The sequence below is a fragment of the Drosophila teissieri genome, chromosome 2L, assembly GCF_016746235.2.
Source record: "Drosophila teissieri strain GT53w chromosome 2L, Prin_Dtei_1.1, whole genome shotgun sequence".
Classification (NCBI taxonomy): Eukaryota; Metazoa; Arthropoda; class Insecta; order Diptera; family Drosophilidae; genus Drosophila; species Drosophila teissieri.
The window spans coordinates 22,360,894-22,378,917 of NC_053029.1; the positions used below are offsets into that span (position 1 = coordinate 22,360,894).

Sequence of the window (18,024 nt, forward strand, 5' to 3'; positions counted from 1 at the left end):
TTTATTTTTTTAAATTAATGTTTATTTAAAAACTAGCAGTGTGTTTTTCGGAAACATAAAACAAAAATGAACTTATCTGTATGATAATATTTGTCGTTGCAATCTCACTCTATATTTTTAATCTTTTCTAAGCCATAACAAATAATGACTTATCCTATAAACTTATTTCCTGACGTCTGGATGAAAACAACTTAAGATACATAAGCCACATACAAGTATTACAAAAGCCTGAGTTTATCTTATATTTTACAAAAGACCCGAGTCGGATTGCTGACAGTCTTTAATTTAGGAATCCAACTAACTAAATCGAGTCGAGCTTCCTGATCTGTTTGGGGAGTTCAGTCGAGGGTGTCCATAAATATACGCCTCCGACAAAGCATCCGATTGCTGACTTCGCAGATCCGAAGAAAAGTTCCTCACGTTAAAGGAATCTAACAAAATAAAACAAATTGAGAAAAAAAGTACATTTTACTGTACAGCTGGCTCAGTTAAACTCACCTCCAAATGTATCACCTTGATGCAACAATCTGGGAGAAGCAGTTAGACCTGTCATCGACTTTTTTTTTGGGAATGCTGTAATCAGAAGAATTTAGTTAAGTTGTAGGTTTATTTTTTTTGGCCAAAAAAATTAAAATTTTTAAAGTGTAATTAAATGGATATTATATATCAAACTATTCTTTAAAATTGAGTCCATACATTAAGGCACTAAACTAAACTAATATGGGAATTTATGCACTTACTGCCCATAATCTTTCCGCCATAACACAGTATTTGTAAAAAAGCAGGCAGCACGACTCTCTTCGGCCAAAAAAATAGGCAACAGAACAAATATCGTATGTTCTTAGATTTGGGAATTTGTAGGTCCACATTATTAAATATAAGTCTTCCTGATGTAGACACAGAACTTTTCTCGATACTGTGTTTTAGTCAAAAGTCGAGTTCCCCGGCTATGTGCGAAGGAAAAATTTCCACTCTGACAGTTGTTGGCGGTTTGTCGGCGTCTATGTGCTTAATCTCAACTTCCTAGCTTTTATAGTTCCTGAGATCTCGACGTTCATACGGACAGACAGACGGAAGGACTTACGGACATGGCCAGATCGACTCGGCTATTGATCCTGATCAAGAATATATATACTTTATATGGTCGGAAACGCTTCCATGTGCCTGTTACATACTTTTCAACGAACCTATTATACCCTTTTACCCGTTACTCGTAGAAGGGTATAAAAATGTTCATGGCGCGTTGTATTTATGGTTCGTAGCCTTGCTTTTAGGGTGCATTGTCCCGACCTTATTGCGACTTTTTTAATTTAAAATTGCCTATAGTTTTAGGACTTTATTTTTTCTAGGCCTTTTTTTCTAAAACGCAGAAAAGTTTTTCTATGAGTGTGTATATATAAATGACGCATTTTTATACCCGTTACTCGTATGTAACAGGCGGAAGGGAGCGTTTCCGACCATATAAAGTATATATATTCTTGATCAGTATCAATAGCCAAGTCGAGCGGGTCATGTACGTCTCTCTGTCCATATGAACGTCGAGATCTCAGGAACAATAAAAGCTAAAAGATTGAGAAGATTGAGTCTTAAACGCAGCGCAAGTTTGCCCTCAATCGCCCAAAACTGCCACGCCCGCAGATTTGAGAAATGTTTTGATATTTTCTCATTTTATAATTAGTCTTGTAAATTTCTACCGATTTGCAGAAAAACATTTTGCCCCGCCAACCCCTACGCCCACAAACCACCCAAAGCTGCCACGCCCACACTTTAAAAAAATTATTTGATATTTTTTTATTTGCCTTGTAAATTTCTATCGATTTGCTAAACAACTTTTTACCACACCCACGTCGGCGTTGCTACTTTCTGAATTGACTTGACTAGAATCAGCATACGCGCGTGCCTCTCAGAAATAGAATTCGCGAGTCCATTTCTTTTATTGTTCTTTACGTGATTTATCTTAGCTTTAAAGAATTAAAGTCTATTTTGAGGCATTTGTGTTTGCCCAGAGCTTCGGCTCTGCTGTAATTTCGACGGACATAGCAGTCCGCAATGAATTTGGTTGAAATATCGCCACTTATTTCTAGCTTCAACTAATCAAATATTTATCACGTTCTATGCAGGCGTAGCCGTCGATTTTGTTATGTTTTTGAGTAACTGAATTATAGAACGGCATGATAATCATTGTTATTTACTAACACAATACATATATGTATTGTGATCCTAACGAAAAGTATAAGTAAATACTTTACGCTTTGGAAACGCTTTCTACATAATATTAACATAAGAGTAGAGGATATAATTATTGCATTGAAAACTATTTGGGTATCATGAACAATTTTAGTAATACTTACCATCGAAGTTAACTTGCGTACCGCCCTGTGTTTGAAAGCAAGACATGTATACTGCAATAGACGTAATAAAAACATTACAAGGTTTGTGTAATTAAAATAGCTCGGCTACTTCTAAACCAATTTTTCAGCTTACAGAAACCAAATTCAAATGTTTAACAAAACGCTTTGTCGAGCATGACAGAAAAAAAGACATGTGGCGGATTAAAAATGATCGGAGTTTGCATAGAGCAGCGGTAAAAACAGTTTCAGTAGCTTCTTTCAGTTTTCGCACTCTGTACAAAAAAATAAACGATGGGGAACCTTGTGTTGCAACTTACCCCATATGGAAACGATTATAATAACCGTGGTAGTCAGTACAAAGCCCAAATTCTCCAGCATCCGATACACCAGCGGTCCGCCATATGTGCGGTCTGTGCATTTGTGGACCAGCATGGTATTGCCGACAATAGGCACCTTTAATAGCAAAAAATATAATCAATCAATAAGTTATCTGAGAGGTCACTAATATTTCAACATTGTTCAAATAAGAATTATCCCTCTCGTAATAACGTTAACTCTTTCTTAAATTAATTCTTAAAGCTGAATCGATATAAATGTCTAGACGTTGGATTTATAAAACTCTGCGCACTCTATTTATTTATTTAATTTATTTATTTTTTAAGGTATCTAAATAAATTTTATATAACAATTTGGTTGTTAAAGAAATATCGGTAGGTATTGGGCAGGCAAATATATTATTTGAAATAAACTTGGATGGCGAAGCTGTCCGAGCTGTATCATTCTTTATAGGTTTGAAAACCCTATCTTAAATTTTGTTCTCTCACATTTATTTCTGTTCTTTTTTTTTATTTTTAACCTTTTTTTGTTTACTCAATATATACAAGAAAAAAGTAGTTGAACAGGTATAACGGAAAAGTGTGTTTAATTATTTTAAAAAGTATAATTATTTTATAATTTAAAATTAAAGACATTTGGTATCAGTACTGATAAAAACAAAACCAATACAAAAATTAAACAAAATCAAAATATTTTTTAAAAGTGTGGGCGTGCCAGTTTTGGGAGGTTTGTGGGTGCTATAGTGGGCGTGGCAACATATGAAAACTTGCGTCTAGGTCTCTGTAATATGCATGCTTAATCTGAACTCTCTAATCTGAATCTGATTAAGAAAATATACGGCTCTGTGTAAATACATTAAAGGATCGAAAACACTTTCTCCTACATGTACATTTTGTACGAATCTAGCATAACCATTTAAGAAATATGATAGGTGGATGGGCCCGAAGCGATAAAGACAGCTATAACATTTGGATCACACCTTCAACATTCCCGCCAAACACTGCTACAAGTTCGTTTACTGAACTACTGAATTGAATTTCGAGCGAATGAATATGAATAGGAAAAATTATTAACTGAATCCAAAGAAATCCACAGGAAAAGATTAAAAAACTCATAATTTTGATTATTGAGCTTCTATACTGAGATGTATGCACTATATTTCTGCTCTTTAACGCTCGAGTACTTTCCAAACAGATAAAAAAAGTCGATCATAGACAGGAAAAGACCATTAAGTTTCTTGATCGTACAGACCCATAAGCTTATTGCCTTGTCATTAAAAACTATTTGGAAAATGTTTAATGACTCGCCCCCTAATTGAAAATACGTAACCTTATTCCACGGTTTTTTAGAGAAACATGGAACAATTGAACAAGTCAATCGAACAACATCATAAATACGAACTGCTTTTGAAAAACGGGAATATTGAACAGCAGTATTGTTGGATGTCTGTCAGGCTTCTGACATGATCGGGCTAGATGGTTTAATGTTCAATATTAAAAAAAAATAGAAAGTCGATTCAAATGACCTGTCACTTAGTGACCGTTGAGAATTGGCTTTCTGTCTGATGAATCAAAATAAACAAAAAAAAACTATAAGCATGTTACACTCACACTCAATCGGCAAGACTGCACTTCGAACACGTTAAAGAACACTGTATTCCCGAAAGCAAATAAAGATCCTAATATTGGGTGCACCTCGACCTAAAGCTTACCTGGCGCAGGCACATCGATGCCAAAAGAATACATATCAAGCATAAGGACTCCTACGGCTTATCAACTCTCGTTTATCCCTCTATCTGACTACAGGGTCCTATTCTACGATTCCGTATTAAAACCGATTTTGACGTATGGCTCCCAAATATGGGGAAGTGCCAGCAGTGGTAACATTGTCTTCATGAAAAGGGCTCAATCAAAAATACTGAGAACAATCACTGGAGCATCCTGAAATATCCGAAACGAAAATAGCCACAGAGACCTGAACATCCGATCCGTCAGAGAAATAATAATTCAACAAAAAAAAAGTACATGAGAAAATTAGCCCGGGTTTGCTACCGATCATGTCCTCTACGCAACGACCTTCCAACCCAATGCTGATCATAAGGTCAATTTTTTTTCAAAATACAGTTCAAAAGACTGTTAACTATTGAATATAATTAAGATTTGTAAACTCATAATTTTGTTAGTCTCATAATGTCATAATAAATAAAGTAAAATTATTTACAAAAAAATTGTTTATACGACTAATGAGAACAAAGACTCACCTCGATGCTTTGTTTTGTCTCCGGAGACATTACTAAAATGTAGAAGTGTTCATCCAGCGGAAAGTCCTCAAACAGTTGTAAACGGTATTTGCTTAGACCATGTCCATGCTCGATGAAATCCACAGCAAAATATTTTGAATCCGATGGCTTCACCTTGTAGAATATCGCACACAGAAAGATTAACAAAAAGAAGAGGGAACACTTTAGTTTAAAAGCTTGACTACCTGCTTCTACCACATATACTGTTTCTGAAAGATTGTAGTAAACATTTCTGTTGGCCTCAAAAGATTAAAGCTGGTTGTGAACGCATGTGGCAAACAAAAAGGTGGACGGACATTACATACATGTTACACACTTTTAAGCGAATCTTATATACATATACCCCTTAGCAAAGACATTAAAATATACGGATGCAGAACGCCATACGAGTTATTTGCACACGATTTTATTGTTGCGACTCCCTTGAAATCTTATGACTTTTAAGCTCGAAGCACTACCACAGACTTACCTGAACCTTAAGCAACGCCTTGTCAAGTCCACTAATATGAATCTCGTGTGGCTTTAAATCGGTGACACGCACAGATTCAGGAAAAACTTTGATACCGGGTACTAATTTTAATGACATTTTATCGGACACTCCCTTGGTCACCACAGCCTATTCAAAGAAGAAAGAGTGTGTTTAAATAAATGAATCACTTACCCCGGTTACAGGTTGAAAATAAATTTGATTAAAGCAAATGAGACTAACCTCCAGCTCCAGGTAGACATCGTTTGTCTTGACAATAGCCAACAACTCAATAAAACTGGTGAGCAACTCTAGTCGACAAGAGTACTGCCCGCTGCTAGCATCGAACAATGCATCAACTTTGTACATTTTAAGTAATTGGCGACCTAGTGAGTCCTTGGCCGCCAGTCGACAGGTAAAGACATTCACTGGCAAGCTTCCCAATTCCCTGGCACACTTTGAAACATTTTGTGCAATCTAACGAAGAGGAGCATGTATCAGGACAAGACCAGATTATTTTAGAAAGGCCTTACCAGATTACTATACTTTTCGGACTGCAAGTGGTTGCGAATAACTAGCTGTCCTCGATACTCCGGTCCGCTGAATGTGTCCAATGATTTCACAAACAAAATCTGTGGGAAAAGTTGTTTGAAATGTTTGTCAAAAAGGTAAGAATAAAAGCAATACCGTATCCGATTCACGAACTTCCAAGTCATACTTTATAAATCCTCCGCGTTTTATCTCGTCGCCATTGGTGATCTCAATCTTTTCTCCCGGCTTTAGCCGATGACTCAACACCTGGGCAATGCCTGTAAAAAAGGGTAAACACGATGTTACGTTATAGATTACGGAATTTCAAACAACTACAAAATACCCAAACAAAAAATCATTTTATTGAATTCATATGGCAAATAGTAATTCAATACCTTTGTATAATATAATTTAAGCAGGAGAGAACGCAATAGTCGAGTTTCACGACTATTAGATGCCCGTTAATAATATATTAAAAGTGAGAACGAGAAATTTTAACATTTATCTAAAAAAAATTGTAAACAAAAAATTTTAAATATCTTTCAAAAGTGTTGGCGTGACCGTGAAAGGCGGTTTGTGGGCGTCAGAAGGGGCTTGGACAAAGTCTTATTAACATGTCGATATTATTTGGCAAACATATTTTTGGCAAATCGATATAAATTTACAAAACAAACAAAAAATTAATAAATATTTTAACATTTTTAAAAGTGTGTGCGTGGCAGTTTTGGGCGCTTTGTGGGCGTAAAAAAATGGGTCAACAAACTTGCGTTGCCTCTATGTCTCTGGAATCTGCATACTTAATCTTTTTAACTAGTATAGTTCCTGAGATTTCGACGTTTATACGGACGGACAAACAGACGGCCTTGGCAAGATCGATATCGCTATTTATCCTGATCAAGAATATATATATTGTGTGCATGAACACGTTCTGAAACAAATGTACAGCAGGCATCAATAGAATCTGCATTTCTCATCCCAACTAACTAGCTTAATAGATCCCGAAATATACTTTATAGGGTCGAAAGCACTTCCTTTCACTTAACGAATATAGTCTACTCATAAACTAACCGAATAATATGTTTAACAAGAAAGAATATTACAAAAACATCTAATATTTTATTTCCTCCACAAATCTAACAGTTTTTCTGAGATGCGATTATGAAATAGAAAGTTTTTGATATATTGAATAATAAAAAAGATGTAGCCGTCTGATTTCGATAAATTTAAATTAAAGACTTAAGATAAACACTTTATTATGTGCATATTTTGCTCCTACGGCATCTATGATAAAGGGGCCCTATGTCCCGCTCCGACTTTTGTGCTAACTGCGATAGTAATGTAATGGGAAATTTGCATGCATGTAGCAAAAACAAGAGAGAACGCTATAGTCGAGTTCCCCGACTATCTGATACCCGTTACTCAGCTAGTGGAAGAGCGAAGGAGAATCTTCAACACTGACAGTTTTTGTCGGTTTGAGGGCGTTAGAGTGGGCGTGGCAAAAAGTTTTTTGGCAAATCGATAGAATATTACAAGACTAATACAAAAATGAAAAAATATCAAAACATTTTTCAAAAGTGTGGGCGTGGCAGCTTTGGGCGGTTTGTGGGCGTTACAGTGGGCGTGGCAAAAAGTTTTTTGGCAAATCGTTAGAAATTTACAAGACTAATACAAAAATGAAAAAATTTCGAAACATTTTTCAAAAGTGTGGGCGTGGCAGCTTTGGGCGGTTTGTGGGCGTTAGAGTGGGCGTGGCAAAAAGTTTTTTAGCAAATCGTTAGAAATTTACAACACTAATACAAAAATGAAAAAATATCAAAACAATTTTCAAAAGTGTGGACGTGGCAGTTTTGGGCGGTTTGTGGGAGCGGCAACATGAATCGACAAACTTGCGCTGCGTCTATGTCCCTGGAGTCCGTATGTTTAATCTCAACTTTCTAGCTTTCGTAGTTCCTGAGATCTCGACGTTCATACGGACAGACGGACGGACAGACGGACATGGCCAGATCGACTCTACGAGTAACGGGTATAAAAACAAGAGAACATTTTCTAACAATTTTTAAAATTTACAGCTATAAAAGTGGTACGTTCAGGATAAATGGTCCAAATTTTTCAGTTTACGTATATTTTTTCCTATTTTCCACTTTCATCTATTTTTTCATACTTCATATTATTAAATGTTACCGTATGCAACGTGTTTAGCTCTTTCAATACCTTTAGATTAGTTTGTCACATGCTGTGACTGAACGACCAGATTAGATTAAATTATACCCGTTACTCGTAGATACTAGATTCGTTGAGAAGTATGTAACAGGGAGAAGGAAGCGTTTCCGACCATATAAAGTATATATATTCTTGATCAGGATCAATAGCCGAGTCGATCTGGCCATGTCCGTTTGGCAGTCTGTCCGTCCGTATGAACATCGAGATCTCAGAAACTATAAAAGCTAGAAATTTGAGACTGAGCATGCAAACTCCAGAGACATAGAAGCAGCGCAAGTTTGTCGATTCATGTTGCCACGCCCACTCTAACGCCCACAAACCGCCCAAGACTGCCATGCCCACACTTTTGAAAAATGTTCTGATATTTTTTCATTTTTGTATTAGTCATGTAAATTTCTATCGATTTGCCAAAAACCTTTTTGCCACGCCCACTCTAACGCCCAAAAACCGCCAAAAACATTCAGTGTTAAAGACTCTCATTCGCACTTCAAATAGCTGAGTAACGGGTATCAGATAGTCGGGGAACTCGACTATAGCGTTCTCTCTTGTTTTTTTTTTTTTGTAGTTGACGGCTTTGCACTTTGTCCTGAATTAATATTTGCCGGTGTAGAAAAGATTTTGATATAAACAAACGAAGTTAGAAATCCTCTCCTTGAAAAATTGTAAAACCCTTAGACACTACAGGAATAAGAATATATATCTTATGAAGTCGAAAACGTCACTATAACTGCGTCCCAAACTTGTGATTATAATGCAAGGGAACTTTAAACACCTAAGTATTTGCGAAATAATATACAATTCTAATCAAGACTTTTACTGATCTGAACAATGCTTAAAGATTTTAAAATTTAAAAGTTTAAAGCGTTTAACTTTAAAAAAAAACAAGAGAGAACGCTATAGTCGAGTTCCCCGACTATCTGATACCCGTTACTCAGCTAGTTAAAGTGCGAAGGAGTCTTCAGCACTGACAGTTTTTGGCGGTTTGTGGGCGCTAGAGTGGGCGTGGCAAAAAGTTTTTTGGCAAATCGATAGAAATTTAGAAGACTAATACAAAAATGAAAAAATATCAAAACATTTTTCAAAAGTGTGGGCGTAGCAGCTTTGGGCGGTTTGTGGGCGTTAGAGTGGGCGTGGCAAATAGTTGTTTGGCAAATCGTTAGAAATTTATAAGACTAATACAAAAATGAAAAAATATCAAAACATTTTTCAAAAGTGTGGGCGTGGCAGATTTGCGCAGTTTGTGGGCGTTAGAGTGGGCGTGGCAACATGAATCGACAAACTTGCGCTGCGTCTATGTCTCAGGAGTCAGTATGCTTAATCTCAACTTTCTACCTTTTGTAGTTCCTAAGATCTCGACGTTCATACGGACAGACAGACGGACAGACGGACGGACAGACGGACAAGGCCAGATCGACTCGGCTATTGATCCTGATCAAGAATATATATACTTTATATGGTCGGAAACGCTTCCTTCTGCCTGTTACATACTTTTCAACGAATCTAGTATACCCTTTTACTCTACGAGTAACGGGTATAATTAATAAATATCAGGAGTTAATGTATATTAAATGGCATATAATAGACACACCATAGTTGGGATTTAAGTAAAGAGTAGTAAATTATTTACCTGTTTGTTTATTAATGAAAACAATCTGCTGATTCGAGCTTCTCCAAGTCGATGACAACGTTAAAGGTGAATCGAAACAAATGATGTCGCCTACAGAGAAAGTTGTCTGCCGGTAGGATAAAGTTTTGTCAAAGCCAAAGATTGTATAGACGACGGTTGTTCCATAAGAGGGTTTATAAGTAAGAGAGAAGCAGCACTTAATTTGTGATACATTCCCAATTAATAATTACCTTGGTAGGAAATAAATTGTCTGGCTCAACAACAGATAGCTTTATGAAGTCCATGGAGTGCTTCACACCCGTTGAGTCCCTTAGACTAATAGCAATGACATTGTTGGTCTCCCGCATCAAGTTCAACTATACGAAAGTGTGTAACAGAAAAATTCATTTGAATGTGAAGAACAGGAAAGTATTCGCTTTAAATGTATTTCCACTTTTTGGCAAATAGCAGATGGAAAGATGGGAATTCTTTAGCTATTTGGAGAAAGGCGAATTTAGAATTTGACAAGACAATAATGGAGCGTTACCCTCATATGATTTAATAACACTTACCGCAAACGTAAGATTATTATCTATTTGAACATCAACATCATCTTTGTTGCCGAGTTCATATCGTAGTCCGTTGGCATCCTCGATGTGGTGTGAAAACTCGTTGCCCAAATTGTCGTGAAGCGACACTTTAAACACAAAGTTCATTCCACGCGGGATCTTGTGTGCAAGCCTTCTAAATTTAAGAATTGGCATCAGCGTTACTAAAATGTATTGCACATTTTTAACTTCAATTCCTATGGGTAGGGATTGGTCCGTTGTCGTCGCCTAGATCGTAAATACAAAATTCTAGTCTACCCGTGTACGGTTCAATAAGCAAGTTCTCACAATTATTAGATCACGGCCAAGCGAGTCCTTTGTGTGTACAAGGCCATCTTGTGTTACATTAACAATGCCATTACTTCGATCGTCCAGTTTATAAACCACATCATCCATATTACATTTAAGCTGAAGAGTGCTTCGCGGCGCAGCCAAAATGGAATCCATTTTAATGGCATTTGGTGTTAACAACTCTAGTGTCTTAAAAACTGTAATTCATTTTGAATTCTTATTGTACAGACATAAGTGGCCGTGTGAGCTTGTACGTACCTAATAGCTCCACTGTAGCTGTTGGCAGCAATGTCCCGTCTGCCAAAATAACCGATGCTGTTATTGTAACCTTTCCAGGATTGAGGGCTTTTACTCTAACCGATATCAAATCCTCACTCTGGTACTCTATTCCTGCAATGTTAAAGCGTGTTGAGTTATTTATTGGGCAAGAGCTCGTTTTGCAGATTGCAAGGTACTAATAGCAAGAAACCTGACGTCATGCATTTCTATTTGTTATGTGCTATTGTACCAAATTGCAGAGGTCCGTACGACGGTCTGTTAGTCCAAATGAATGTAGGGATCTAAGTCGATCTGACCATGTCCGTATGTCTGTCCACCTGAGTATCTTAATCTCTCTTGTTGTATCTAGTTGTCTCAAATTTAACAGTGATTGCCAGGTTTGTATATTCCGTATCTGTGCATGCTTTGACACTCAATCAGGCAGGCTCATCGAAGAACATTTTGAATTTTTTATCCGTGCACTTGGTGGCCATAGAGCTTAAGTCTCTTATCTCTACAGCGGTATCCGAACACGTTTATGTTAACTAAACAATAGGTAAAAGTATACTCACCTGCAGCCGTAAATACGTTGAATATCTCTACCACCTGCGGTTGGCTTACTTTCCAGGAAATTTTAGTGTTTTGCATGGTACCCAGGACTATGGGCGACAAATCAGAAAGACCCCACAAGGTGGCTGGCATTATGGCTCCGCTATGAATGCGGACCAAAGGCGTTCGAATCTGAACTCCCCTGAGGGCCACTACGTGTACCTCCACCGAGTCCTGGGAGATCACCTCGTCCTTTCCGGTGACCGGGTTTTTTAGAAGACACTTGCCAACGATTTTGGTAGTCCCAAGCTTATGGGCCGTAACAACAGTAGAGCTTATAGCTGCGAATAAAAATAAAAAAGATTGACTAATGTTAAGTCGATACACAAAAAAAAACTCACTTGCTACTTGCTCCTTCTCCACTGTGAATATCATGTTGGTATTTGGAAGCGGTCCTCCTTGGTAGTAGACATGTATACTGCTCCCCGCCACTAGTGTTGAGTCGCGCGGAAAGAGACGAATTGGAGCGAAAACTTGAATGTTTACAGAGTCGCTTTTTACCCTATGAATGCCTTTGCCAGACTCAAATAATATTTTGGTTTCGCCGACTTGGTTGCCCGTAATGGTGTAGCGGATTTCTCCGGGTCCTAAATTATCCTGCTCGCCTAAGCGCACGCTTAATACACTTTGATCTAAGACGACCTCGGATAAATCGTACGCACTAAGTTTGCTCCGGTCCACGAGCAAGAGGTTTTCGTTGGTATCAAAAAGCCTGACGATAGCTTCGATTCTAGTAGTGCGTTCTAGCCGGTCCATGCTAGCTACTTCAATAGACCCGATTCCAACAACAGAGATGGATAAATGCCTGGGTTCGTTTAATAAACAACGGTCGGTCAACTCAAGACGAACATGGCCAAAGCGCAATGGCGTCAGCACTAGGATACGTGTCTTTTCGTTGTATTCAACTTCAACAATGCCCGCCTCTGAGAGTTCCAGCTGCAAGTAACCGCTGCCCTGCGCGATTGGTATTCGCTCGCTATAGCCCGAAGCTAGGAAAATGCTCACGTAATCTTTTGGCAACAACGTGCTGTTTACCGTGTGGAACCTAATTTCATTTTCAATCAAAGGAGTGTATACTAATCCCGTTTGAGGCTGCAAATAAGTAACAAAACGAATTATTTAAGGATAATTAACGTTGAAGAGGATAACTCACATTTTTGATTCCAAATGGAGGACGCTCGGCGTTAATACCCTGTTGGGCAAGTAGTTTGTCGTTATACTGGGATACCGTTCCCTTAATGCGGAACTTAGTCGTCACTTCACTCAACGTCAAGACAAGAAGATCGCGACTCGGCAAGGTAACTCCATGATTGAATTCCAATTCAGAAATCTGACGGTGCGGGATAATGTTCTTCTGGTATCGCTCTTCACCAGCAGCAAACTCCCAGTCAAGACCCAGTGAGCTGATATTCATAAGCCTACGATTATTTGAATCTTGTACATCGATTTCAATTTCAATCTTGTTCTCTGGGTCTTTCAGGAATAATAACGAAGTGAGCTTCTCCAGGGGGCAGGAGTCACGCAGGTTATGGCGAGCATACAGCTTTAAAAAGCGAGGGCGGACGCAATGCACCTTTGTGGTCACCTCTGATCGATATACCGCAAAGCTAGAGGTGGAAAGGCTATTATGCACTCGGTAAGTGAACTGCGTTTCGCCCAGCTCACGACATAAGACAGTGAACGCGGTTATCAAATTTTGTGTGTCGAACTCTAGCTCAGACACTTGTAATATTTTTTCGTCAAAAGTAGTAGATTTTGTGATTTCGGCTGCCACAGTAAAACTGCGCTGCGGTCCATTAGTATAAAGTATATTACGGGATGACCCGACGGGAAGAACCACTTCGTTTTCTAGGGGATTAAACACGACTAAGGGCTCAAAGACGTACAGATCAATAATGTCGTAAAGCACTTTGTCCAGATACATATAGGAGACGCGCAGCGAAGTGGTGCCCAAAGCGGTGGCACGCAACCGCAGCACATGACACGCCTCATGAGCAGCTTCCTCCCCTTCATTACTCTCCAATTGCAGAATGGGATGGCTGAAGTCTAGTTGGAATCGAAGACTACCGCAACTTGTGTAGGGAACCTCTGTATTGTTAATTCGAGCGTATACGCTTACATGCACATGTACGAAGTCTTCCAGGGCAGTCTCAAAGTTGCTGCGCGTGATCTGAAGGCGCTCAGGGGGAAGAAAGTGAATATGTGCAAGACGGGAAATTTTTTGGTTTTTGAATAGAGCCACCTTGACGGTAGTGTGGGCGGTCAGTTTACTACCATCTTTTAGAACCTCCTGGTTCACGTTAGCAGATTTCACGTCGCGAATTTCAGTTGTGGCTAGGCCCTGAGGGTCAATCTGAAGCACTTGTGGATTTCCGGAGAACCAAACGTAGTTGTTATCTCCGCCAGCTGCATGAAACTGCAGCTTTAAAGGTTTTACACTGTTCGGATCGTAGGGCAACACCACCTTGGTTGGCACTAACTGAAGCTCCTCGAAGATCTGAAGTTCAGCTTGTACCGACAGCTGAAAAAAAAAAAATTAACACATGTACTAGGTGTTTGTGGGAATTCGGGGGTTCCCAAAAAATTTACTAAATGTCGAAGAGGAGTATTTCGCTTTGCTCATATACTTAAGCCACCTTGAGATAAATCGTCAAACTTGTGCTTTTTCCAGGAAAGTTGTGCTTGTTATTTTCAAAACTAAAGTATTAAATACTAAATACGTTTCCCAAAACAATTTGACCGCAATGACTAAACAAAATTTTAAAAATCGGCCGAAAAAAAGTTTATATTGCTGTCCATTAAAAATGTTAAAAAGTGCCACAGAGCATATTCAAAAAGGTCCCAATTTTCGGAACTTTATTATTTGGAGCGACGACTTTGGGAGTGATGTCGACGTCCTCCCAACAAACAATTGGACCCCAAATACACGAAGAAGACCATTAAACATGGTGGCGCTTCGATTATGGTCTGGGGTTGTTTCACCGCATCGGGCGTAGGTGAAGATTTAAGGCATTATGAACGGCGAAATGCATCTGGAGAATATGCCGATATTTTGCCATTTGCCTGGATATTTCACCAGGAAAACGACCCGAAACACACCAGCAAGATAGTCAAGTCGTGGCTTTACCAAGAGGTAATCAATGTTTTACAATGGCCACCGCAGAGCCCCGACTTGAACCCTATAGAGAACTATTGGGGAATTCTTAGACAAGAAGTTAAAAAAAAACAGCAAAAAAATAATGTTGATTGCAACAATTCTTATTGAAGAGTGGAAGAAAGTCACCCCTCAACAGTGCGCACGTCTTGTGGATACAATGCCAAAGCGTTGCTCCGCTGTTCTTAAGCGGAAAGGTCATCCCACTAAATATTAAAGTAAATTTATTAAATTTAATATTTGGCAAATTTGAACTTTTTTAAACATTTGTTAAGTTTTGCGTTAAATAAATATTTTTATAACTTGGTTATTCTTCTATTTGAACACTTATATATAGAACGAATCTGACAAAAAAAATTGGAGCTGTGAAATAAAAACTTTTCTTAATTTTCGTTTAAATTCTTGGTTGAAGTCTTGTGGCTTAAGTCTATGAGCACCACTGTATAATTGGGACCACTCTAAAATTCAACATATAACTGTAGATAGCAGACTACAGTCTGTCCGTTTATAACTTTCAAATTACTTTATAAGTAACTATTTATAAAAATTATTATTTGTTAAAACTTACTTGGCAATATTTTAAACAAAATATTTACTTGTCCTACCAGCCGGCTTGTAATAAAGCGTGGCGAACGTTTAAACTAGATATATTCCTATACCGTCAACAGCAAAATCATTTGTGACGATTGTGACTTTATTATACCCGTTACTCGTAGAGTAAAAGGGTATACTAGATTCGTTGAAATGTATGTAACAGGCAGAAGGAAGCGATTCCGTCCATATAAAGTATATATATTCTTGATCAGGATCAATAGCCGAGTCGATCTGACCATGTCCGTCTGTCCGTCCGTATAAACGTCGAGAACGCAGCGCAAGTTTGTCAATTCATGTTGCCACACCCCCTCTAACGCCCACAAACCGCCCAAAACTGCCACGCCCACACTTTTGAAAATGTTTTGATATTTTTTCATATTTAAATTTGATCATTTTTCTAGTACATTCAAACTAGACATTTGAATGAACAGTGCTCTAAATAAGTCGGGTGAAACAGAATGATGAGTTAAAAATAGTTTAGGATTTAGTTCGTTCATTTAGGTATCAGTCGCACCACATTTTGACTCGTTGTATTACAAATGCAACTCTCCAATCTAAATAAATATACATTTTAGTGTGGCAGTTTAAGGAGTTTGGTTGGCTTTGGTGGTCAAAATGTTTTTAGAAAATTTTATTATATTTTTTAAGAGTGTGGGTGGTAGCTTTAGACGGTTTGTAGCTGTGTTAATCTTTCTGAACAAATTAGCACTGTATAATTGTCAGCAGAATTGTCAGAAAGAATATATATACTTCATAGTCGGAAACGCTTCATTCTGTCTCTTACATACTTTTCAACGAATCTTCTATACCCTTTTACTCTACGAGTAACGGGTATAACATCTATTTCCTAGTATCCTAGTAGCATGAAAGAACTCAGTAGACAAAAATAGCTAGCATTAAAATCATTATCAAGGTTCGAAATTATTACTAAGTGCTTAAGTCACTCGGTTATATATGTTCATCTGTTACCCGTTTTTAGAAATGTATGTGATACTATGTCTGCGGTAGTACTTGGTGGGGCTCTAAATATAACCATATTATTTGTATGGAATGAGTCTTATACATAGTTAGGTGATTAGCTTATATATACATAGGTGATATTTAACCTTTCTAATCCTTAACAAAAAGTTTAGTTATAAACTTACGTCTTTATATGAGCCATACACCTGAGTGATGCCTTCTTTTTTTGACAGACCGAAAAGGCGGCTTCCGTTGCGAGTACGGTCAACAATAGCGAACAAGGACTCATCTACCTCTGAGTTGATCGAATATTTGGTGCCCATTGTTATCTTCTGACCGTCGGCAGCAAAAAGATCCAACGCAATAACGTGATGCTCGCCTTGCACTGTTACCCAATTGAGATGGGGCAAAAGGCTGATGGACAACCTATTTGGATATGCAATAGTCAATAAAGCGCTGGGCCCTTTTTGGACCTTATCAGAGTCCGCCATGTTGCGATCTCGCAGAAAAACCTGGGTGCGCCCGAGAGCCGCTCCGGTGGCAGTGTTGCCGCGAAGGTGTGCAATGCTGGAGTCCTCCATCTCCAGATAATACTGATTGTTGTCTATTACGTGTAGTCGGTCCATTTTCAGCTGGAGAATGCGGAATGAGACAGAGTCCCCGGCCATAATGGTTACCTCCGAGGGCTCTATTATAATGTTTGCGAGAACGCTGATGTACACCACGACTGGCCGCACATGTTTGTACTCGGCTTGAGGCATGCCGATGGTCACCTTGGCGGTGCCAGTGTTAATGCCCTCAAGGAGGATCATGTGCCCCTTTTTGCCTTCAGCTTCAAATTTTTCCAGGGTGGGCGGCACCGTGTGGTAGGGACTGTCGGTAAACGCGAGGTAGCGCATTGCAGTGGGCTTATTGCTATCAGGTTCCGAAATCTCCCAGTCAAACTCAATTCCCTCCAAGGTAAAAAACTCGTTACCTTGCTCATCAAAAGCGTGCAGTTCGAAAATGGCGGGCGCCTCCTCCAGATAAAGTTGCCGGGTGGCGGTGCGCACATTTAGACTGGCAATGGCATCCACAATCACGTCGGATCGCAGCGTGTCGCCCGTGTGCACTTCCTCGGCAAAGACGATTGCAGTGTTTCTCCGACGATCGTGAGTGCGGACTGTCACCACCGCCTGGTATGCGCATTCGCTGAACCCCTTGTAAATTGGCATGACAGATATCAAATCCTGGCGTGAAGACGACCTGCAGAGTTCAGCATATTAGTAGTAGTTCAAGTAGTTTAAAAGGCGGCAGTTCGGTATGACGTCGATTTACCATTTGTAGCAGTTTGGCTCGTCGACTTCCAGGGTAAAGTTAATCGCCTTCTCTTCAAATATAGGCAGTAACACACGCGGGTGATTCAACCTAGCTGCCTCAGTAGCGTGTTTTATTGCCAAAATCAGCAAAACCCTACAAAGAATAGATTCCATCGAGCCGGCAAAGGGACCACGCGCGGTAAGAACTGCTAATAACTGATAGGGATGAACAAGAATGATTATATTAGAAGTGTGAACTATCGATAATTTATATAGTACTGGAAAACAAAATTAGTTCAATAATTTGGGAATAATCGAAGGCTAAGTGTTTATATATTTTATACAAAAATGTGTATATGTATGTGTCGTATAAACGTATTTTTATAAATAGCGACTTAGTTTATTTGGATAATATTCAAACTGTGGATACATTTTTTATACGT

The 18,024-nt window shown here is 38.7% G+C and overlaps 1 protein-coding gene and 1 non-coding gene across 2 annotated transcripts; both read right to left on the bottom strand.

The window, feature by feature from the left end:
* LOC122611711 (nuclear pore membrane glycoprotein 210) lies at nt 1–17,811 on the bottom strand. The gene is made up of 19 exons (XM_043784982.1): nt 17,601–17,811; nt 16,469–17,528; nt 12,729–14,096; nt 11,917–12,667; nt 11,539–11,856; nt 10,967–11,098; nt 10,706–10,905; nt 10,382–10,645; nt 10,061–10,186; nt 9,831–9,936; nt 6,140–6,261; nt 5,986–6,084; nt 5,696–5,929; nt 5,456–5,602; nt 4,948–5,100; nt 2,669–2,804; nt 2,352–2,402; nt 499–573; nt 1–431 (listed from the first exon to the last, which is right to left on the bottom strand). Exons 1-19 carry the CDS (start codon nt 17,753–17,755, stop codon nt 298–300), a joined length of 5,631 nt encoding a protein of 1,876 aa, XP_043640917.1. The 5' UTR covers nt 17,756–17,811; the 3' UTR covers nt 1–297.
* On the bottom strand, nt 11,365–11,504 carry LOC122612012. Its single transcript, XR_006325584.1, has one exon.
* Nucleotides 17,812–18,024: the final 213 nt, after the last annotated feature.